The sequence below is a fragment of the Coenobita brevimanus genome, chromosome 26, assembly GCF_032717465.1.
Source record: "Coenobita brevimanus isolate Jiangsu-jjx chromosome 26, ASM3271746v2, whole genome shotgun sequence".
Classification (NCBI taxonomy): domain Eukaryota; kingdom Metazoa; phylum Arthropoda; class Malacostraca; order Decapoda; family Coenobitidae; genus Coenobita; species Coenobita brevimanus.
In genome coordinates, this window is record NC_136979.1 from 43,192,868 (window position 1) to 43,216,071 (window position 23,204).

Below are 23,204 nucleotides of genomic sequence, written 5' to 3' on the forward strand. Positions count from 1 at the left end.
AGTGAAACTGATACAGACACAGACAATTTATCAGTATTCGCAGATAACACCAAACATGGAAGCCCTGTCACACACAAGGAAGATAATGCACGTTTGAACAGGAGTAGAGAAGAAAAAAAAAAAGAGCAAAATAAAACTCCAAAAAAGTCAGAGAAGTGTCAATTGATCTCGGTTGTTAGCAAGTGGCACAGTAAGCAGGGTTACAGCAACTGCCAACACGTGGAGTGTCAATGACCTCGCTGCGAGAAGAGCTTAAAATCTTCTCAATTATAGTGAACCAGCAACCTATGCTAATGAGACGCCAGGCTTTAAAAATACAAATTTCTCCAGTAAAAGCAAGTATATTATTATACGCTTACATAACAGCTCAGTTCGTTAGGCTCCACCTTGAATATGCATTGCAGTTCTGGTTTCCACACAAGAGCAGGGCCATTTTTAACTTACTGAGAAAGATGAATCCTAGTTTAAATTTTTCTTTCATACATACATGTCTCAAATTAAAAGCGTGTATCTTATTTAACAGTAATAAAAAAAGTTTAGTTAGACTCCATCTTTAATATACAGTGTTGTTCTGGTTTTCACGCTAGAGCAAGGCCATTTCTAACCCCCTGACAAAGATGAACCCTTCTTTATATTACCCCTGTTAAAGATCATCAGCTACGGGCACGTCTTGGTACCAGAAGGAATTATGAAGCTTCGTTCTACTTCCATCAAAAATATACGTCTTTCTTAACCCGAAAAATGGCGTCTGGTGATGACTAGAATGTGAAGGATAAATTTTTAATGGGTGTAATGAGTGGTAGGTGAGGGCGCTCACCATCCACTCACTCGAAATAGCGCTGCTTTGGGTGTCTCTCCTTTCCTCTCTTCTATCCTTCCTCTTCTGCCTTTCTTTCCTTCTTTCTTTCCTCTGCCTACGGGTGACTTTTCACTCCCTCCTCTGTCTTTCTTTCCTTCTTTCTTCCATCTTCCTTCTGTCTATGGGTGACTACACTGAGTGACAAGCCAAATCGTTTCCTGTACACCAGGAAACCATTTACTACGCTGGGTGGTAACCATATAACCAAATTATGGCGCCTGGTGGTTTAGTGGGCAATTAAGGCGCTCCAATCGCATGAGCCTGTGTAGGTTTATATCCAAGGGATGGTTGGGGTTTATTGCTCAAGTAATGCCACTCAGGGATGAGTGAGGCTGGTCACTCTCGTCTTAAATGTCAGGACCATCTTGCCTAGCCCCGGGCTCCTACGCTCCTCATGGGGCGGCATAAGATTGGATGATGGATGGACGGATGGATGTAATGAGACAAGTTAACACGGGGTTATCAAAATGAAGAAGAATAGCTGGAATATAAGTCTCTCTCTCTCTCTCTCTCTCTCTCTCTCTCTCTCTCTCTCACACACAAACACACACACACACACACACACACACACACACACACACACACACACACACACACTCACTCACTCACTCTCTCCATCCTCCCTGCAGGTGTCGTGGGTCCGGCATCACGACATCCACGTACTGACGGTCGGCCGATTTACCTTCACCAACGACGACCGGTTCGAGGTTCACCACGACGACGGCAGCAACGAGTGGCTCCTGAGGCTCAAGTGAGAGAGAGAGAGAGAGAGAGAGAGAGAGAGAGAGAGAGAGAGAGAGAGAGAGAGAGAGAGAGAGAGAGAGAGATGGTCAGCGGGATGTTAAAATAAATCCCCTGTGAAGTAAACCAGACAGGTGTGAAGGAACAAATACAGGTGTACAATAACAGGACAGGTGTGGTGGACAGGTTTGAGCCAGGTTTATTACAAGTGTGAATAGGTATACAAAATTATATGAAAGATGTTGATATAAGTACAAAGGTATATTATTAGGCACGAAGAGGTGTGGACAGGTGTATACAGATGTGACAGGTGTTGAAATATATACAGGTGGTTAAAGGTGTATCACAGGTGTAAAAGAGTGCATTACAAACGTGGACAGGTGCATAAGAACTGCTGGCGGGTGTGGATGGTATAATATGAAAGGTGTGGAAATATGCTGGGTAGATGTGATACGTATATGAAAAAGATATATTACAGTAATATTAGTTGTTGCCGCCTCAGGTTCATGTGAAACGTGAACCCGATGGACTGCAGGCTGAATTTGCTCACTTCCTGCAGTCCACCTTTCTCCTTTGTGGGGATAAGGAGGGAGTAGAAGGATGTCTACATGACAGGAAGTGGTGGAAAGAAGCAGGTGTGTCAACTGACTGGAGGGAAACACACACACACACACACACACACACACACACACACACACACACACACACACACACACACACACACACGCACGCACCATTTGTTAATTACAAGTGGAACTCAGGTTTCTTTATTTTCTGAAATATATTTGGTGTGACATTTGAGATAGTTTTTTCTTTGTGTGTGTGTGTGTGTGTGTGTGTGTGTGTGTGTGTGTGTGTGTGTGTGTGTGTGTGTGTGTGTGTGTGTGTGTGTGTGTGTGTGTGTGTGTGTGTTTTGAACTTATGGAGATACGAAGATAGATAAACAATAAGAGAGAGAGAGAGAGAGAGAGAAAACCACGCCCCTAACTCTTTTCTCTAACTCTGCTCTCTACCCTCCAGGTCTCCCCGCCTGAACGACACTGGCATTTACGAGTGCCAGATTAACACCAAGCCAACCATCACACAGCTCATCTCACTCACCGTCCTGGGTAGGTGGGGGAGATGGGAGAGGGGGAGGGGGAAGTGAAGGAAGGGGAGAAGGGTGGAAGAGGGGGGAACGGGGGGGGAATGAGAATATGAGAGTACATTTTTTTTTTTTTTTTTCATATTTGCGTACTGATGGTAAAAGTCAGTTTGTTTACACCTAGCAACGATCCCTAACCCCTTTCAGCTCAGTTAGTGGCCAGGTGTAGTCAGGTTGGAGGATAAATCTGAGTAGCAACCAAGGAGACGCATTCCTACCTCATAACTACGGGTCACTGAATTTCCCGCAATCATGACTTAGCATCGGAGCTGTCAAAAAGGCCCAGTTCCGTCAGATGATAACAAACGGGCTGTACTTGATCAAGGCCTCGGTAACTTCTAACATAATTTCGAGGCAGTGTGAAGAAATTACTGACAGCAGGTGTACACGGTTAGTAGACAGGTAGTACAGGTAACAGGAGGCCTAATGACTCGTAACGCGGCTATCTGTTACGGTGTGAGACTAGGATACAAAATAGTTATGCATTACAGGATACAAAACAGTTATGCATTCTCCTCCCAGCCCACCCATCGATATAAAACCTATCTCCAAAAATCAAGGAGTAAAATGGAAAGAGGGAGGATCATTAGAGGAGAAAAGGGAGAGGGAAAAGAGAGAGAAAGAAAATAAGGAAAGGGAGAAGGAGTGAGCTACAAGTACAGAAGGGAGAGGGAAGGGGAGAGAAAACTGGGAAGGGAGGGAGATGAGAGATGGAGACAGGAGCAATGTGAGTGCAAATCAGGGCATTTCACTTTCCATCCAGAGTAAGTAAGTGTGTGGAGGGGAGGGGAGGGAGGGAGGTTGGGACGGGGAGGGGGAGAAAGAGAGAGAGAGAGAGAGAGAGAGAGAGAGAGAGAGAGAGAGGCTGCATCTAAGAGCATCAAAACATCTCTCTCATTATTCTGGTTACGTGGGTTGGAAGACGGGGGGGGGGGTGAGGATGGGGGACAGGGAGTGTGGGACTGGTAAGGGAGGGGTGAGGGAGGAAGAGGGAAGGGGTGAGGGAGGAATGGTGGGAAAATAACTGGACAGAGGAGAAAGAATGGATGCAGGGAAGGATGGAAAGTGTGGAAGTGGAAAAGGGGAAGTGGAAAAGGTGGGAGGGGAAAGGGGGATGTGGAAAGGGTGGAAGGGAGAAGGGAAAGTAATGAGAAAGATGAGAGAAGATAATGTGAAAGAAGAGAGAGAATAAAAAGGGTTAAGAAAAAGGAGTGAAGGATGAAAGATAAGAAAGGAAGAGAGAGACAGAAAAAGAGAGAGACAGAAAAAGAGAGAGGTTAAGGGAGAAAAGGGTATTAGGAGAGGGTAGGAAAGGAAACAATAAGGGCAGGAGGAGAGAAAGGAGAGGTGAAAAGGGGGGAGGGAATAAAAGAGAGGTGAAAGGCAGGAAGATGAAGGTAGAGATGAACATGAAAGAGGAGGACGAGGAGGAGGAGCAGCAGCAGGAATGCCGAGAATGAGAGATGAAAGGAAGGAGGGAGGGATTAAGGGAAGAGAGGAAGGGTAGCCGAGGAAGGAAAGATCAAAGGAGGAGGAGGAAGAGGAGCACCAACAGGAGCAGGAGCAGAAGCAGGGGCAGGAGCAGGGGAAGGAGCAGGGACAGGGGCAGAGGAAGGAGCAGGAGCAGGGGCAGGGGCAGGAGCAGGGGCAGGAGCAGGGGCAGGGGCAGGGGCAGGAGCAGGAGCAGGGGCAGGGGCAGGAGCAGGGACAGGGACAGGAGCAGGAGCAGGGGCAGGGGCAGGGACAGGAGCAGGAGCAGGAGCAGGGGCAGGGGCAGGAGCAGGGGCAGGGGCAGGGGCAGGGGCAGGGACTGAAGCAGGGGCAGGGGCAGGAGCAGGGGTAGGGGCAGGAGCAGGGGCAGGAGCAGGAGCAGGGGCAGGGGCAGGGGCAGGGGCAGGAGCAGGGACAGGGACAGGAGCAGGGGCAGGAGCAGGGGCAGAAGCAGGAGCAGGGGCAAGAGCAGGAGCTGGGGCAGGGGCAGGGACAGGAGCAGGAGCAGGAGCTGGGGCAGGGGCAGGGACAGGAGCAGGAGCAGGAGCAGGGGCAGGAGCAGGGGCAGGGGCAAGGACAGGAGCAGGGGCAGAAGCAGGAGCAGGGGCAGGGGCAGAAGCAGGAGCAGGGGTAGAAGCAGGAGCAGGGGCAGGGGTAGGGGCAGGGGCAGGAGCAGGGGCAGGAAGAGGAAGACAGAAAGGAGATCGGGAACGAATATTTTCGTCTTTCTCCTCACCACATATATCGGAGGGAGAGTGATACCCAGACTTAATCTTTTCCCATGCTGGTGAAGTACGAATCGAAAGTATCCGTCGGGACGTTAATCAGAGGAGAAAGAAGACTACAAATACAGTCTCGTCTTCTATTTTGGAGGCTCTGGAGGTAAGAGATGGTTTGTAACTCAAATTTTAGGCAGCTAAGTCGATACAATCATACGAAAATTAGAGAGAGAGAGAGAGAGAGAGAGAGAGAGAGAGAGAGAGAGAATGCAAGAAAGTAGGATATACAATCAAAGAAAAAAAAAAGAGAAAGAGAGAGAAGGAGATGGATGATAAATAAGACAGAAGATAATATAAGGGAAGAGGGAATACGGAGAGCAAAAGATAAAGAGGAAGGAAGAGGAAGAGTAGGCAGTAGAGAGTAAGAGTGGGAGGTGAATAAGCCTGGTCATATCCTGGACTGAGGAGGAGAAGAGAGAAAAGAGTGGAAGGGAAGAGAGGAGAGAAAAAAGGGAAGAAGAGAAGAGAAGAGAGAAACAGCGGGAAGAACAGAAAAAAAAAAGAAGAGTGAAGAAAAGAAATATAGGGAAGAGAAAACAAAAGAGGGGAAAAGAGAAGAGAGGAGGAGAAAGGAAAAGGGAGGAGGAGAGGCGAAAGGCCGAGTGAAGAAGGGAAAAGAAAGAAAACAAAGGAGAGGGAAGAGAGGAAGAAGGGAAAGAAAATGAAAACAAAAAAATAATAATACAAAACAATGGCTGAAAAAAGAAAATGGGAAGAATCAACAACAGTAGAGGAGAGACTACCAGAAAAGAGAAGAGAGAGAGAGAGAGAGAGAGAGATCAAACCGTGGATCGAGCTCACACAACAAACACAATAACTCCCTGCTGAGCCATATTTACGGCAGGGAGGGGTGAGAGAGAGGAGGAAGAGAGGGAGAGGGGGAAGAAGGAAGGAGAGAAGGAGGGGATAGGGAGGGAAAGAGGGAGGGAGGGTACTGTATAGGGAAGAGAGAGAACGAGAAGAGGGAAAGCGGGGGGGAAAGGGGTGGGTATTGGGGGGAGAGAGAGAGAGAGAGAGAGAGAGAGAGGGGGGGGAGTAGTATATGGAAGGGGGGTGGAGGAAGAGGGTAACGTATGGGAGAGGAAATAGAGGGTGAAATGGAGGTGTGTTGAGAGAGAAAAGGGGAGATATGGAGGGAAAGAGGGAGAGAAGGAAGATATGAATGGTGGGAGGGAGGGAGTGAGGGAGGGAGGGAGGGAGGGAGGGAGGGAGACAGAGAGCAGGAAAGGGAGAGAGAGGAAGGTGTATGAGGAAAATGAAAATGGAAGGGGAGCGAAGGTGAATGAGAAAAGGTGATATTGAGAAGGGAAGGGAATATGAGAGAGAGAGAGAGAGAGAGAGAGAGAGAGAGAGAGAGAGAGAGAGAGAGAGAATACACCAGTACACTTTTCAGTCAGCAAGGTCGCCCCTCACAAGATACGGCATCGGGCAACAAGGAGAGCAGACCAACAGAAGAGAAAATAGCAGTAGTAGTTGAACCCCAGGCTTATCCGAACGTGATCCCAGTGGACTGAAGGCTTAATTTACTCCTCTCCTCTAGTCCACCATCCTTTTGGGGGCTAGGGAGGAAGTTGTGGGATGTCTGTATAGCCAGGACGTTGAATCACCCAGTTTCATCGGTGAAACGTGAAGGCGTCCCTCTCCATCACGGAAACGGCGAGGAAAACAAGAAAGAGGTAACAGGAGAAAGTCACGAAGGAGAGAAAAGTTTTGAGAGGCAATTAAGAGAGAGTTGAGAGGTAATAACAGCCTGTTTTGGAAAGACGTTGTAAAGGTAAGAATGTGAGAGAAACAGCAGAAAAAGAAGGAACCATCATAGGATTTAAAAAATACAAGAAAAAAGAACCTAAGGCTACGTCCAGTGAAACTGTCCGTAAAAAAAAAGGCCAAACTCCAGTTCCAATCACTTCGAGATGTCTGGACACACCGTATTAAAAAGAATGGATGTCATAGGCAGTGGGAAACACAGAATGAGTAAAGCGGTTCCGGATCTGACCCGTTGCACGCATGAAGAACTAAGAGTACCGGATACCTCTTGCATTACAGAGTTAAACAGGAAGGAAGTGACAGTATGTAGCTAGACGGATGCTGAATGCCCGCCGTACTGGGGAAGGAACGAAAGCCGAGAATTCCGGGTATCCCCTCTCCTGAAACGGAAGCAGAACAGGAGGAAGGAGGGGAGGAGAGATGAGGGGAGGGGATGGGCATGATGAAAGGAAAAGTAAATGAAGAGTAGAGAGAGAGAGGAGAGAAAGCGGGGGAGGGGAAGAAGGAAGGAAAGGTGTGAAGGGAATGGAAAGGACAAGTCAAAAGAAGGGAGAATCGGAGGAGAGGAAGGAAGGAAGGAAGCGAGAAGGGAAAAGAAGGGAGAGGGAAGTACCGTAAGAAGACGAAAGAAGGGATATGGAGAGAGAAGGGAGAAAGGGAGGGAGGGAGGGAGGGGAGAAGGAAAAGGAAGAAAGAATGGGAGGGGTGGCAATAGAATGGGAGGGAAGGGACAGCAGGGAAGAGGGGGGATTGAAGGGAGAGGAGGGGAGAGGAGGGGAGTGGAGGAGAGAGGAGAGGAGTGGAGGGGAGTACAGGAGGGAAACGGATGGAGGCAGAGGAGGGGTATGGAGGAGAGAGGAGGGGAACGGAGGGGCGGAGGGAGGGGAGGGGGAGGGAGGGGAGGGGGGGAGAGAGGAGGGGAACGGAGGGGCGGAGGAAGGGGAGGGGGAGAGAGGGGGGAAGGAGTTCAAAAAATATGGAAAGAGGAAGGAAAACGCGAAAAAAAAACAAATGGGATTTTTCCTTTTTCATTCCGGTATCAATTTTCGCTGCCATTTTTTGTTCTCTCTCTCTCTCTCTCTCTCTCTCTCAAGTGCCTCTCTTCATCCTCTCCTCCTATTCATTTCCTCCAACTCACTAATTAGTCTGTTTCCTCCTTCCCCCCCTCCCCCTCCCTCTTTCCCTCTCCACCTTCCCCTCTGCCTCCTTCCCCTCCTGCGTTTCTTGCTCTTTTTGCGAGGTTCTTAGCATGTTATCCGCTTCTCTCTCTCTCTCTCTCTCTCTCTCTCTCTCTCTCTCTCTCTCTCTCTCTCTCTCTTCGCCTTGTCCCCCTACCCCTCCTCCTCCTTTTCCTGATCCTTTTTTATGTGTCTTATTACCTGTATATTCTCTGCCCTTTCTTAGTGTCACCTCTCCCCCCTCCCCTTCTCTCTCCTCCCTCCCCTCCCTCCCATCTCTCTCCCCCCCTCCCCCTCTCTCTCCCCCGCTCCCTCCTACTTTTCCCTCCATCTTCTCCCTCCTCTCTTCTCCTTTTTATTTTTCTATATCTCCTTTTATTTGCGTTTTCATTCACCACTTCTCTCTCTCTCTCTCTCTCTCTCTCTCTCTCTCTCTCTCAATCCCCTTATTGGGCTGCTAAGAGGTAACTGGCCAAGCAGGGGCTCTCTGTGCGTCTCCTTGGTTTCTGATTGGCTGCCTGGGAGGCGTGGATGAGGCTAAGTGGTGATTGGCTGGCTGGAGAGAGAGAGAGAGAGAGAGAGAGAGAGAGACAGACAGACAGACAGACAGACAGACAGAGACAGACAGACAGAAATTAGAGTATGGTTGAAAGAGGAGGGGACGGGAAGAAAGGAAAGGATGGAAGACTGGATGAGAGAAAGTAAATCAGGATGGAGAAGGAAATAAGAATAATGAATATTGGACAAAAGAAGCAACTAGTGAAGGAAGGAAGATGAGGGAATGAGGATGAGTGAAACAGGCGAGGAGGAGTGAAGAGAAGGGATAAGGGAGGGGAGGGATAGGAAAGAAGAGAACGGAAGAGGGTGTGAGAAGAGAGGAGAGAGTGAAGGATAGAAAAAAGAATGAAGAGGAGAATGAGAAGACGGAAAGACTGGGAAGGAGAGTGACAAGATAAATAAGTGGGGAGGAAAGGGAGACGAAGGGAGGAAAGGGGAAAAGAGGAAAGGGGAAGAGAGGTGAAGATGGGGGAGTAGGAATGATAATTTTCATTAATATTATAAACAACATTAATAATCCTATCATTAATCACTGACATTATTAGTTGCAATTATGATCAACGTCACCATTATTCTAGCACAACTGCCTTCTCTCTCTCTCTCTCTCTCTCTCTCTCTCTCTCTCTCTCTCTCTCGTTCAGTTATTCATTCTCTTGTTTGTGGGCTACTTAAAAAGTTGGGTTTCTTTTTGGACAGACCAACTACTACCGGTATGATTCATGTACACTACAGTATAAGAGGGGATGTATACGACGAAATATACACCCCAGCTTAAGCGTGATGCATGTATACTGTCACAGAATACGTATAAAAGAAAATATACACCCCAGTTTAAGTATGATTCATGGACACTGTTTTGCATGGGTAGGTAGTGTAATGCATGTGTTGTGGTGGTGGTGAAGGGATAGTGAAACATGGGGGGAGTTAACCGTAGACTTATCTGGGAGCGTCTCCATACGGCCTCTCCGTGGCAAAGCTCTCTCTCTCTCTCTCTCTCTCTCTCTCTCTCTCTCTCTCTCTCTCTCTCTCTCTCTCATCACCACCAGAATCAAACCCAAGCAACATATCGAAATTCCACAACCACTTCTTTCAGCGGGATGAGCGGAGACAAAACCTACACTCACAAAACACTCCTTATATCTCAACATTATTTTTTCTTCACATTATATTCATTAACATAAATTCAAATTATGTTCAAATTTTGCAGTACGGTTTTTTTATTTACTGGGAATCACACCGAAAACCTCTTCACCTCGAGGACTTTACTGTTATTATTATTATTTTTATTATCATTATTATTATTATTATTATTGTTGTTGTTATTATTATTATTATTTCTTACTTTTTATTATTTTATTTTTGCTGGTACCAGAGGATTTAATTAAAGATTCCAAGAGCACCCGAGCAGAGAAAACCCCGTATTCTCGTCGACTGAGGAAGCTCCCTAAAACATTTTCCTAAGCGATTTGGTTTCTTCATTACACCTTACTGCACCTTCTATGTAACATAAGTCGTTCCAGTAGAGCCATGACCTGCACAAATAACGTCGAAAACGATACTAACAACCCACAACCAAAAATAAATCGCAAAGGAAGAGGTGTTAGGCAGCTTCCTTAACCGATGAGAAAAGGAGGCAAAGTGTCAGTGAGGCTAAATATAACCTCACAGATTGACAAAGTTTCCCCTACGCTGAATTAAATGGCGTGGAGGCACCGAAAACAGAGACAATATGAGGTTATCTGGTTAAACAGGTTAAAGCTGCACTGACGAAGAACACCATGCGTCAACATACATGAATGGAATAACAATAATGATGATATGAATAATAATAATAATAATAATAATAATGATAATGATAATAATAATGATAATAATAATGATAATAATAATAATAATAATAATAAACCATAATTATTAATATTTTCCATTACGAATATTAGCAACAGAACAGCAGCAACAACAACAACACTATTGAACTAAGAAAATAAATACTATCTATTAACAATGATAAAATAATAATAATAATAATAATAATAATAATAATAATAATAATAATAAAAATAATAATAATAATTCAATAACTACAACAATAATTTAAAAGAGCAAAAATAATAACACAAACACCACAAACACTATTAATTAAAAAAAACACCAAACACAAACACACACTCCCACACCACCACCAATACCGGCATCGTTAACACATATTGCCGGCAAACAAACACACGCAATTAAAGCACCAACACCCACAGACCAACCCGAGCAGCGGTGGTTAATTTAGTCGTTTATGTGAGCCGGAAAAAGAGGCTAGAATACAGAAGTCGCCGCAGTGCAACCCGGATTATGGGTATGAAAAATGGATGACGTGTGTGTGTGTGTGTGTGTGTGTGTGTGTGTGTGTGTGTGAGAGAGAGAGAGAGAGAGAGAGAGATTAATGTACCCTAAGTCAAGCTTTTTAGTGAAGGGTTGTGTGGGAAGCGGTGCAAATGAGAGAGAGAGAGAGAGAGAGAGAGAGAGAGAGAGAGAGAGAGAGAGAGAGAGAGAGAGAGAGAGAGAGAGAGAAATGCCAACCCAGTCATACGGAAAAAATTGAATCTTTTAATTCTCCGGGCAAAACAACCCACATTTCAATTATCCTCTCATATCCTGTGCTTACATGTTAACGACCTAAATTATTACTAAATCTTAATTAGAGAGAGAGAGAGAGGGGGGGGGCTATTAATAAAATCAATTAGCGTGACCTACCCGAGGCTTTCTCCAGTTCACCCGAGGACTGCCAAATACCTCACCCGAGAGAGAGAGAGAGAGAGAGAGAGAGAGAGAGAGGATCAGAGGCAATAATAAACTCAATTAACCTGCCTCACCTGTGGCTCTCTCCACTTCACCTCAGGCCTGGTAAACAACTCACCTGCAAAAGAGACAAGTAAAAAGTTATACACTAATGAGGGACTTGGATCCAGGTCACCGTAATACATATACTGTAGATGCAGACAGAAAATAATACATACATAAAAACAACCTGAAAATACTACATATTGAAATACAGCCTGCAAATATAAAAACACAAAATTATGAACTTCTTGCGCGAACAAATCCTCAGAGCGAGGCAGTGAACGAATATGGAAGAAATACAGGAAAATACATAAGGTAAATATAATACTAAATTCATAGACTGATCATTAATGTACATACGAAATGCAAAAAAATAAATAAATAAATAAATAAAAAACTGAACTACTTAATGACCCGACTCGCGTCATTGAATGGTACAATACATAAAACTAAAACACAAACATACTGAGATACAAATATACATAAAGCGATGGAATCCAAAACAGGAGGTATACATTAGAGTACAGTGCTACAGGGAGGCTGAAGCATTGCAATACAAAATACGAAATTTACTAAGTCCTTGAAGTTCAGCAGTATTACGGAGGAAACAAATAAAACAGTTGGAAAATATTGTACAAAAAACAGAATGGGAAATATTTTTGACTCGCTTTTACAAACACACTTAGTCCTTAGGTTGAATAACATATGACACAAATTTTCAACACAAATCCTCCAATTGTTTATCCAGATCCAGTGCATACATACATACATGCATACATACAAACGTACATACATACATATAAACAGAGACAAACAAATACAGACAGATACTGACTGATTGACTGACAGACAGGGAGACAAAGATTCACAGATAGACATATAGACAGACAGAAAGATAGGTAGACAGATGGACAGACAGACAGACAGACAAACAAACAGAGAGAAAGACGCTGGTGAAGCATAAATAGAAGCATATTAAATTTTTATCCTTTGTGGTCTCTACAAAATTAATTAAATTCCTCGACATTACGAACATTCAACATAACCACCTCTCTCTCTCTCTCTCTCTCTCTCTCTCTCTCTCTCTCTCTCTCTCTCTCTCTCTCTCTCTCATGGCTAGTGTAAAAAATATGACTGGAAATAGAAAGGGAAAAATCAGGGGGAGAAATTTATGAGGGTGAGTTAGTGAAATGTGGGTAGTCGACCCCGTATAATTACATGGGTTCTTAATTTTTCGTGTGAAGCAAATTCTCTCTCTCTCTCTCTCTCTCTCTCTCTCTCTCTCTCTCTCTCTCTCTCTCTCTCTCTCTCTCTCTCTCTCTCACACACACACACACACACAAAAGCCCTCCCCCCTCGCCTTTTGTACCCACGGACTGAAAATCTCAGATTTTGCCGTACATATTCGATTACAAATGAAACGAGAGAGAGAGAGAGTGTGTGTGTGTGTGTGTGTGTGTGTGTGTGTGTGTGTGTGTGTGTGTGTGTGTGTGTGTGTGTGTGTGTGTGTGTGTGTGTGTGTGTGTGTGTGTTCCGCAAATTTTGCTTTTAGAAGACACTCTGAAATTAGCATAAAACGCTTAGTAGTAGTAGGGGCAACTGTATCCTTCCGGGCCGTTTTCTTTCACCTCTTATTTGTGTGTTTTTTGCTTTAAAGATATGCTGGCTGGCTTTACCCTCAGCGTGACTAATGAGGGGAAAGGGGGAGGAGGGGAAAGAGAGGGGGAAAGGAAGAAACAGCGGAGACGGGGAAAGAGACAGATAAAGATTTTGGACAGAAGACCGATGCACGGAAAGGAACAGCGGAAGAGAAGAGTATAAGTGATTACAAAATGATACTTCTAAATACTTTCTGGCAATGACCGCCGGACTGAAAGGCGTCTGATAGTTCCAAACTCAAGCAGTCCACCATCCTCCTTTCTGGGGACAGGAAGGAGATTGGAGGAAGTTCGTATATCAGGGTAGCTCCACCGGCCAGATATATCGGTGCCACCACGTGAAGGCGTCCCTCTCCAGCACCACCCTCACTGTGACGGGGGGAAACAGCTGCACGTATCGCCTGCAAAGTTTGTCCAGTGACTGATGTGACGGTGAAAGAGCTGTCCCCGATACTGACTCGACAGGTAACGCGGCGCAGGGACAGGTGCCGGAAGACGAACTGAATCAAATGCACCTGAATACTCATAGTAGGGGTGGTAGGCTATAGAAAAATAAATAAACATATAAATAAACAAAACAGGTAAATGCTGGGTACGGTTCTTTAACTAGGATGTCAGGGGTGCAATATCTACGGTATGCATGAAAAAGGATTCCGACAACACACAAAAAATAGTCCTTTAATAATAATAATATGATCATTCTGCCCATCACAAAGTATATTCCTAAAGGATAAATGAATCCCGTGTTAACCATTATGATCACAGGAGGAATTACATATAATGCAAATTACACACAATTTATAGCATTTTGACCTTGGTATTACAAAAATAAAAACGGCATAGTATACTAAATACATCATATCAAACGAAATAACCCAGCATACTGTTACCATACAACGCTTTACAATTTTCCGACACCGGCGTTTACACTTCTGTTCCACGAAACATCGTGATTTGTAGCTGTTAAAGAATGAAAAAAAAAAAAAAATCGAATGACTGACGAAAAACAAAAACAGAAAAGGCCCCAGATGCGAACACTGAAATACTGCTTGTCACGTAAATATGTAATTACATCTAGTCTCTCTCTCTCTCTCTCTCTCTCTCGCAAAATATCGATCTTCCCAGGGTATACTGCTACAGAAATCATCAGCTTTTCAAAACGCTTTCTGAATTTCGAGAGACTGGGAAGAAGAGGGAGAACTACAGGGGAGGGAAGGAAGGGAGGAGGAGAAAGGGATGTGAAAGAGAGAATGGGATCGATGAAAGGAAGAGGAAAAGAGGGGAGAGGAAAAGTATGCAAGATAGATGTATTTGAATTTAAAGGATATGAGAGACATGACAGATAAGTCTAAGCGAGGTAAACAAGAGAAAAAGGAAATGAAACGAAAATATGCACAAGAGAGAGGAACATGTGAAGGGAGATGGAGAGAAAGGGAGATGGGAGAGAAGAGAAAGGATTAAGAAAGAACAGCAGGAGGACACGAATAATTGAGAGAGAGAGAGAGAGAGAGAGAGAGAGAGAGAGAGAGACGGGTGGGGGAAGGTAAGGTGAGGATGGGACTAATTAAGAGACAGGTGAGGGATTTATCAACCCTAAGGATATCATTAACGGCAGGAAGGAGGATGAGCACAAACTTGCCTGATTTAATTAACTGATGATGCTGATAATGAAGGCATCATCATTATCATCATCATCATCATCGTCGTCATCATCATTATAATAGTCACTGTTGTTGTTTCTGTTATTATTATTATTATTATTATTATTACCGGTATTATTATTATTATTATTATTCCTGACGTTATCAAAACTAGAAGACTGACAGGGAAGCCGATCTGCTTGGATGAATTATATTGGGTGGAAAACATAACAAGGGTTTGTCACCTCCTTTTTAACTATGTAATCGACAAACAGACTTCATGTAGTGGGTAATGTGAAGCGTATTTATAGAGAAAAATACATCAAACAAACATGTATGTATGGCAATGTCTTGGAGGTAAACTCGGGATTCCGGTGACTTGAATGATAAGTAAATGAAGGTGCGGCCCACTTCACTAGGAATGCTGTTGATTGTTCTGCCTTCTTCGTGCTTCTTTTTGCCTTACTTTCTGAATCCTACAGACGATAATAATTAAGCATGATGTTATTTTATATGTATGTACGTACGTATTTGTGTGTGTGTGTGTGTGTGTGTGTGTGTGTGTGTGTGTGTGTGTGTACAGATAGACCCATAGATAGGCAGACAGGTAGATATTCGTAGACAGATAGATAGAGAAAATTATAATTATTATTACTACTATTATTATCATTATCATCACAATCATTATCATTATTACTGTTGTTGGTGATCCTGGTGATCACGATGATAATAACGATGATGATTATTACCACCATCATCACGCATGCTTCACACAACATACAAACACTGCAATAAATCACAATCAACACACATTAATTAATCATTCTCATCCTACATAGTGCTATTTACAGGCGCCTTTAATTGTGTCATACATGCCCAGCAGCAGTCGCCATCACCACACCAAACACCCTCACCGCTGTGCTGAATAAAGTTAACGGTTAATAAAGACTAATATCCTGTTAAAATAAAGCATAATGGTTTGTACGGCGATGCATATGCTGTATAATTATGGTGATTGGGTGTTTTTGCTGTGCGGAGCTGACGAGGGACGCCTTCATGTGGTGGTACAAATATAGCTGGATGATGGAGCTACCTGGTTACACACACACACACACACACACACACACACACACACACACACACACACAGCTTTGACCCGTGACCTTGATTGGCGGTGTAATTGGCCACACTTCATTGCAGTCATAATAAAATCCATGCAATCAACCTGCCCCTCATTTGTGTGCAGTTTTAATGGATAATTATTTGCAGTTTGAAAATTATAGCATTAATGAGGTTAGTGTTATTATTATTATTATTATTATTATTATTATTATTATTATGTTTTACTATTATTTGAGGTGTCTCACTATTGTTTTTGTTCCTGATCTTCCCACTACTATTACTACAACTACAATTACTACTACTATTACTACTACAATCGTCATTCATCATTATCATCATCATCACCATTTTTTATCATTTTCATGTCATCATTATTCTTATCATCATCATCATCATCATCACCACCACCACCACCACCATCATCATCATCACCATTTTTCATCATTTTGCATCACTGCTACTATCATCACCACCACTACAATCATCATCATCATCACCAACATTCCCTAACCAGCTGTAGGAGGAAACTAGCTAAGAAGTGGAGGAAACTAGTGAAAGGTGCTAGGAGGTGGAGGAAACTAGGAGATGGGGAGGAAAATAAGAGATGGAGGAAAACTAGGAGGTGGAGGAAACTAAACAGGATGAGGAAAATAGAAGGGGAGGAAACTGACGAGGAGAGGCAGACTTACTAGGACAATAGAAGAAACTAGGATGTGGAGGAAACTTACTAGGGGGTGGAGGAAACTTACGAGGAGGTGGAGGAAACTTACTAGGATGATGGAAGAAACTAGGAGGTGGAGGAAACTTACAAGGAGGTGGAGAAAACTTACAAGGAGGTGGAGGAAACTTACAAGGAGGTGGAGGAAACTTACGAGGAGGTGGAGGAAACTTACGAGGAGGTGGAGGAAACTTACGAGGAGGTGGAGGAAACTTACGAGGAGGTGGAGGAAACTTACAAGGAGGTGGAGGAAACTTACAAGGAGGTGGAGGAAACTTACGAGGAGGTGGAGGCATCAAATTCTGAGAGCCTGTTTGTGGATGCAAAATAAGCGGATCCCGGGACTTTGTGTGTGTGTGTGTGTGTGTGTGTGTGTGTGTGTGTGTGTGTGTGTGTGTGTGTGTGTGTGTGTGTGTGTGTGTGTGTGTGTGAGAGAGAGAGAGAGAGAGAGAGAGAGAGGACTGGAAGGTGAGACGGAATTGAAGGGGGGAAGAGAACTGGATGGGGAGAGAACTGGAGAGACTGGGAAAGAGGAAATGAATGAACTGGAGGAACGGATGGATAAAATGGAGGGAGAGGGAAAGTACTGGAGGAAAGTGGGATTGGGAGATAAACGATGAGACAGGAGAGAAAGGAAGGGCAAGAGGGAGGGAGGGAGAGTGGGAGGAGGGGAGGGGGGATGAGGGAGAGGGGGAGTCTGAGGGAGGAGGGGAGTCTGAGGGAGGAGGGGAGTCTGAGGGAGGGAGGGAGGATGAGGGAGAGGGGGTGTCTGAGGGAGGGAGGAAGGATGAGGGAGAGGGGGGGTCTGAGGGAGGGAGGAAGGATGAGGGAGAGGGGGAGAATAAGAAAGGGTGGGAAGGAAGGAGGCGGAGCGCTGCAGGGAGGAAGGGAAGGAGAGAAAGGAGAGAGTTGGAGGGAAGGAGGAAAACAGGGATTAATTGAAAGCGGAGGAGTGAGAGAGAGAGGAGGCTCTGAGGGAGGGAGGAAGGGACTGTGTTATGAAAGGGAAAGAGGAAGATGATTACTGAGAGAGAGAGAGAGAGAGAGAGAGAGAGAGAGAGAGAGAAAATAATAATAAATAACAAGACATGAGAAAAAGAAAAAGAGAGAGAGGGGGGGAGAAAAGCACAAAAGGGAGAAAATTGTAAGAAACACGAAAGAAAGCGAGAATATGTGAGAGAGAGAGAGAGAGAGAGAGAGAGAGAGAGAGAGAGAGAGAGAGAGAGAGAGAGAGAGAGTTAAAAACGGGTGAACAGAGAGTACCACAGGTGAGAATAATGAGGTGAGGGAGAAGAAGAAAGCAAAAGGAAGATGAGACAGTGAGAAAAGAAGCGTGAGAAAGAATGGAGAGGAATTTCTTGGAAGAGGAGAAGGGAACGAGAGGAGAAGAAGGAAACAGATTAATGACTGAAAAGTATATACAAGACAATGACGCTGACAAGAGGGAAAGGATGACATGAGACGAACAGGAAGGAAAGGAAAGAAAAAGGAAAGGATAGGTCAGGAACGTGGGGGAAGGGAAGGAATGATATGGGAAGGGAAAGGAAAGGAAAGAATATGACAGGAACGTGAAGGAAGGAAAGGGGAAGGGAAGGAATGATATGGGAATGGAATGGAAAGGAAAGAATATGACAGGAATGTGACGGAAGGGGAAGGGAAGGGAAGGGAAGGGAAGGGAAGGGAAGGGAACGGAACGGAACGGAACGGAAAGGAAGGGAAGGGAACGGAAAGGAACGGAAGGGAACGGAAAGGAAGGGAAGGGAAAGAAAGGGAAGGGATGGGAACGAAACAGAACGGAAGATAAGGGAAGGGAAGGGAAAGGAAAGGATAATAACGTGAAGGAAGGGAAGAGAAGGGGATGGGTGGGGAGGGAAACGAAGGAAATGAAAAAGAAAGAAATGGAATGGAAAGATGGGATGGGAATGAAGACAGTGAACAAGGAATCACGTAAAAGGAAGAAAACAAGGATAAAATTAAGAACACACCTGAAAGTGAAAAATAACAGAGAGAAAGAGATTACAAAAAAATACACAAGGATAAAAAAAAACATGGAAAATAAAAAAACGAAAAATAGAGTAACACAAACCACGGAAAGAAGAAGAAAAAAGACGAAAATAACGAAGATAAAAGTTGGTAAAAGTATAAGGTCATTAAGGCCATAATTCCAGTCTTGCTAAATAATGCAAACAAATGAGTAGTTACTTAATTAGCGATAAGGAGACTAATTACACCTGACGCCTTATCGCCAGTGATTTATTCTTTATTCTTGCTGCCCTGAGAATGATTTGAGAGAGAGAGAGACAGAGAGAGAGAGACAGAGAGAGAGAGAGAGAGAGAGACAGAGAGAGAGAGAGAGAGAGAGAGAAGGGGGGGAAGCAGGGATTAAATAAGACTGGGGTTAGTGGAGACTTACTAAATCTCGTCACACAAAAAAAAAAAAAAAAAAAAAAAAAAACTGTCCATAGCTTAAAAAAATCGTCTGAAAGTAATTAAAATAGAATAAAATAATGAAATAATAAAGACGTTAATCCACTGACTCCCGTGGTCTTTTTTTTTTTTTTTTTTTTTCGCTTATTATCGCTATTTCCAGACTTTTTTACTGAGTCTAGTAAAGCCTCTTGGAAGGTAGGGGTTAGTGAGGGCTGTGTCTAACCCTCTAGTTGAAATAAATCGATAAAGACCTAAATAAAATAAATATCATAAATAAATCTCAACTAAATCTACTAATAATTTTCTCCTTTATAAATCGCAAAAATGAAGCAAAAAAATATGCCATCGAGTTATATATAAAATTAAAAAATAATAAATAACAAATAAATTAGTAGGCTGATACTCAGGTACCGCGTATGTACAAACTCATCACACTTGAGTACAATTATATTACATCCACAAATAATGACTTAACCCTTTCAGTACGATGACGTGTGCTTAATTACGCAGAGCCGAGGATAAGTAGTAAATCAGTAATGCTCAACCCAATTACACTTGATTACTACTTAATATTACATTTACACATTACATAACCGTAATTATTAAGATAAAACACACACACACACACACACACACACACACATATATATATATAGATAGATAGATAGATATAGATATATCTTGAATTAATAAACAGTGAACCTCTTTTAACTGGAAACTTTTACTAGTGTTATTATTATTATTATTAGTAGTAGTAGTAGTAGTAGTAGTAGCAACAGTGGTGGTGGTGGTGGTAGTAGTAGTAGTAGTAGTAGTAGTCGTAGTAGTAGTAGCTGTAGTAGTGGTATTAGTAGTAGTAGTAGCAGTAGTTGTAGGAGCAGTAGTAGTATATAGTAGCAGCAGTAGTGCTGCAACCGACGATATTATGCAACTCTTGAGGGATCTCTAGTACTGAAGATATTATTATTTTTTTAACTCTACCAGGTCGAAAAGTCTCTCCAGAGCTGAATAAAAGTGTGGAAGTAGTAAAAATGAAGTAGGAAATTCATCCCCGTTGTGAAGTGATTTACTTATGTTAAGGATGTAGCTGCAGTGCGATGCCTTCACGTGGTGTCACCGATATAACCGGATGGTACAGCTGTCCGGTTATACAAACATCCCTCAGTTCCCTCTCCATACCCCTAGGGAGGGAAAGTGGACTGCAGGAGAGGGAAAACTTCAACTTGCAGTACACCTGGTTCATGTCCAGACGAGTCTGGGGTTGCAGATGGAAGAGCAGCAGCAATAACACCAACAACAACAACGAAGACGACGACGATGCATTAATAAAATTAATAATAGAGGTTCCATGCCTTCAGCCCGAGGATGCCTTAGAACAGACTTCCAGTACTGAAAGCGTTGTTGTTGTTGTCTTTGTTGTTGAAATCCCAGGTTCCTCTGAATGTGAAGCTGCCTTCTCCTATGGTCCACAATCCTACTTGCAGAGGACAGGGGAAGTTGAAGAGGGACTTTTATATAACCTGGCAGTACAGCCGCCAGGCTATATTGATGCCACCTCAGAAAGGCATCCCTCAACAATAAGTGTACCTATGAAGGCGTCGACACTTTACATTTACACCTTCTACTTACGATGACGCCAATTAATTTCTTGTTAACCCCACCCCCCCTGACCGCTACCCCTTTATGTACAGTGACACTCTGTAATGCCCCTGCCTTCTACAGAGCCACGTGCGGTCATCACAGCGGGCAAGGAGCTGTACCTGGACCGTGGTTCGAGCCTGCGCCTCACCTGCCGCCTCATGCACGCACCAGCACCAGCAGAATACCTACTGTGGTACCATGAGCAGAAGGTGAGTGGGAGAAAGGGGAGCCAGGGGAAGAGGGAAGGGGAAGGAGAGGAAGGTAGGGGGAGGGGAATGGAGGAGGGGAGGGGAGGGGAGGGGCAGGGGGATGGGAGGGGAAAGGTAGGGGGATGGGAGGGGAAAGGTAGGGGTGATAGGGAGGAGAGGGGAAAGAGTGAGGGGGAAGGGGAAGGGGGAAAGGACAGGAGAGGACAAAGAGAGCTGGAGATGGGGAACGATTAAGAGTGGGTCATGAATGGATATAAAATAAGTGTGTTTATCCCTTTCGCTACGTCCCTCAACAAGCACTCCTGAAGGTAGTCCTAATCTACAGTTGTCTGTCTCTCAGGCTTCGTCTACATATCACTTTTCGCTGCTGTACGTCAGGGGTGGAATTACTTTCGACTTTCTGTGTTCAACTCCTAGCGGTATGTCCCCACTTCGAAGCTGCTACCCACCGTCAATACTGAATACATGCAAAGAATATAAAATCTGTATTAACGATATACAAACCACTTCTGATCCACAATGCTCTTGAGCCACACATCATCATCAGCCTGCTCTTCCACCTGAAGCGGCCCTGCCACCTCATTCAATATCCATCCACCTCTCTTTCACCTGCTCCACATGGCATCCACTGTACACTCAATAACTCAGCCTACAACACAATGGTACGTGTGTCGTGCATGGACAAACCAGTATAGTGTGCTTCTTTTAATTTAGTGACCCATGTTACACTCGCCCACTATCCACCCATCAATCTAACCACACTTCCTACTTTTTTTTTAGTTTCCCGTGACGTAGTGTCGTAAATCTTTCACCCCCACCCACCCACACACACACACTCACCCCTATCACACCCCCTCGTCCCACCCACTCTTACACACCACCCACATTCACACGTTATCCCTCGCCTCCGCCACTCATACTCACCTCCCACTCCTCATCCCACCAACATTCCCTCTCTCTCTCTCTCTCTCTCTCTCTCTCTCTCTCACACACACACACACACACACACACCTTCGTCACCTACACTCACTTTCCTCTTCACCATTTTTACTCTTCCCCTCACCCTTTGTCTCACTCACTTCAACTTCCTCCTCCTCACCCCTGCCATTCTCATCCCTATTACCACATCCAGTTTCTCCTTCACACATTCTTCTCTCTTCTCCACCCACTCACACCCCTACCACTCACACTCACCCACACTCTGACGTCTGCTACCCCAATCACTCTCATCCATACCCTACAACTCTCTCTTCTCCTCCTCCTCCTCCTCTCTCCCTCTCACTTCTTCCCCTAACACTACACCTCTCACTGCCCCACTCCCTTCCTCTCTCCATTCACTCTTATTCTCCCCCGACTCTCCCTCCACCTTCGCTTTCTCGCCTCGTTTCTAACTCTCCCAACCTTGTCTTCCTTTACTCTCCCTCTCCCCTCACCCCCACTCCATCTCATATTACACACTTCCCCTCTCCCCCTTCTCTCTCGCTTCCTCTCATAGTTTCTCACTCTTCTCCTTCTTCCCATCACTCTCTTCTCACCCAAAAGATGATTATTCTCCTCTGATTCTTCCCCCATCCTCTCTCCTTTCATGTCACTTCAACCCTCTCTCGTCTCACTCTTTCTCTCACTATCTCCCTTCTCCATCACTCCCTCCCCTCGTCTTTCCCTTCATCTCCCTCTCTCTTCTCTCACTCCACCCCTCACTCTTATCTCCCTTCAATCACTCTTCATCCCTCCCAATTCTCACTCTCCCCCTTTCCCTCTCACACACCTATCTCTCCCCCCCCCACCCATCTCACACCTCTCCCCTCCCTACCCTCTACCTCTTCCCCATTCCCCCTACACAACAATTTCACACTTCTTTCCTCCCCTCCCTCTCTCTTCTCCTCTCCTCTCCAACAATTCCTCACCCGTTTCACATCTCTCTCTTTCCCTCATCCTCCCTTCCATCTCTCCCTCTCCTCCCCTATCTCTCTCTCTCTCTCCACCCCTACCCCACCACCTCTCCACCCGTTTCACACCTCTCCCCTCCCTCCTTGCCCTCCCCCTCCCCCCACCAGTCACTCACCCAAGCAATGTTTTTCTCCGCTCGGTAATTACGGCAAAAATACCAACTCGGCCCGGTAGAGCGAGCACGACAGAGAGAGAGAGAGAGAGAGGGAAGGAGGGGGGGGGGAACGGAGGCGGAAAGTCCATATATGAATTAAAGCCAGAAAATGTGCATATGGGTTACTTAGTGTGTGTGTGTGTGTGTGTGTGTGTGTGTGTGTGTGTGTGTGTGTGTGTGTGTGTGTGTGTGTGTGTGTGTGTGCCCTGCATGTGAGTAAACTAAAAATTAAATGAATGGCTGTTTTTTCGTCTGATATTTAATTTTTGGGTGAGGGAAAGAGACAGATGGGGATTTCTGCATAATTACTATTCTCTCTCTTTTATTCCAAGG

The 23,204-nt window shown here is 44.6% G+C and overlaps 1 protein-coding gene across 1 annotated transcript in view; it reads left to right on the top strand.

Moving 5' to 3' along the window:
• Window positions 1-23,204, top strand: part of LOC145394100 (zwei Ig domain protein zig-8-like) — a gene marked incomplete at its 3' end in the record, with an annotated part of 56,081 nt that overhangs the window by 19,039 nt on the left and 13,838 nt on the right. The window contains exons 3-5 of the mRNA XM_080268079.1: window positions 1,489-1,610; window positions 2,621-2,709; window positions 20,640-20,767. Coding sequence (XP_080124205.1) covers window positions 1,489-1,610; window positions 2,621-2,709; window positions 20,640-20,767 — 339 coding nt within the window. The remainder of the gene's footprint in view (window positions 1-1,488; window positions 1,611-2,620; window positions 2,710-20,639; window positions 20,768-23,204) is intronic.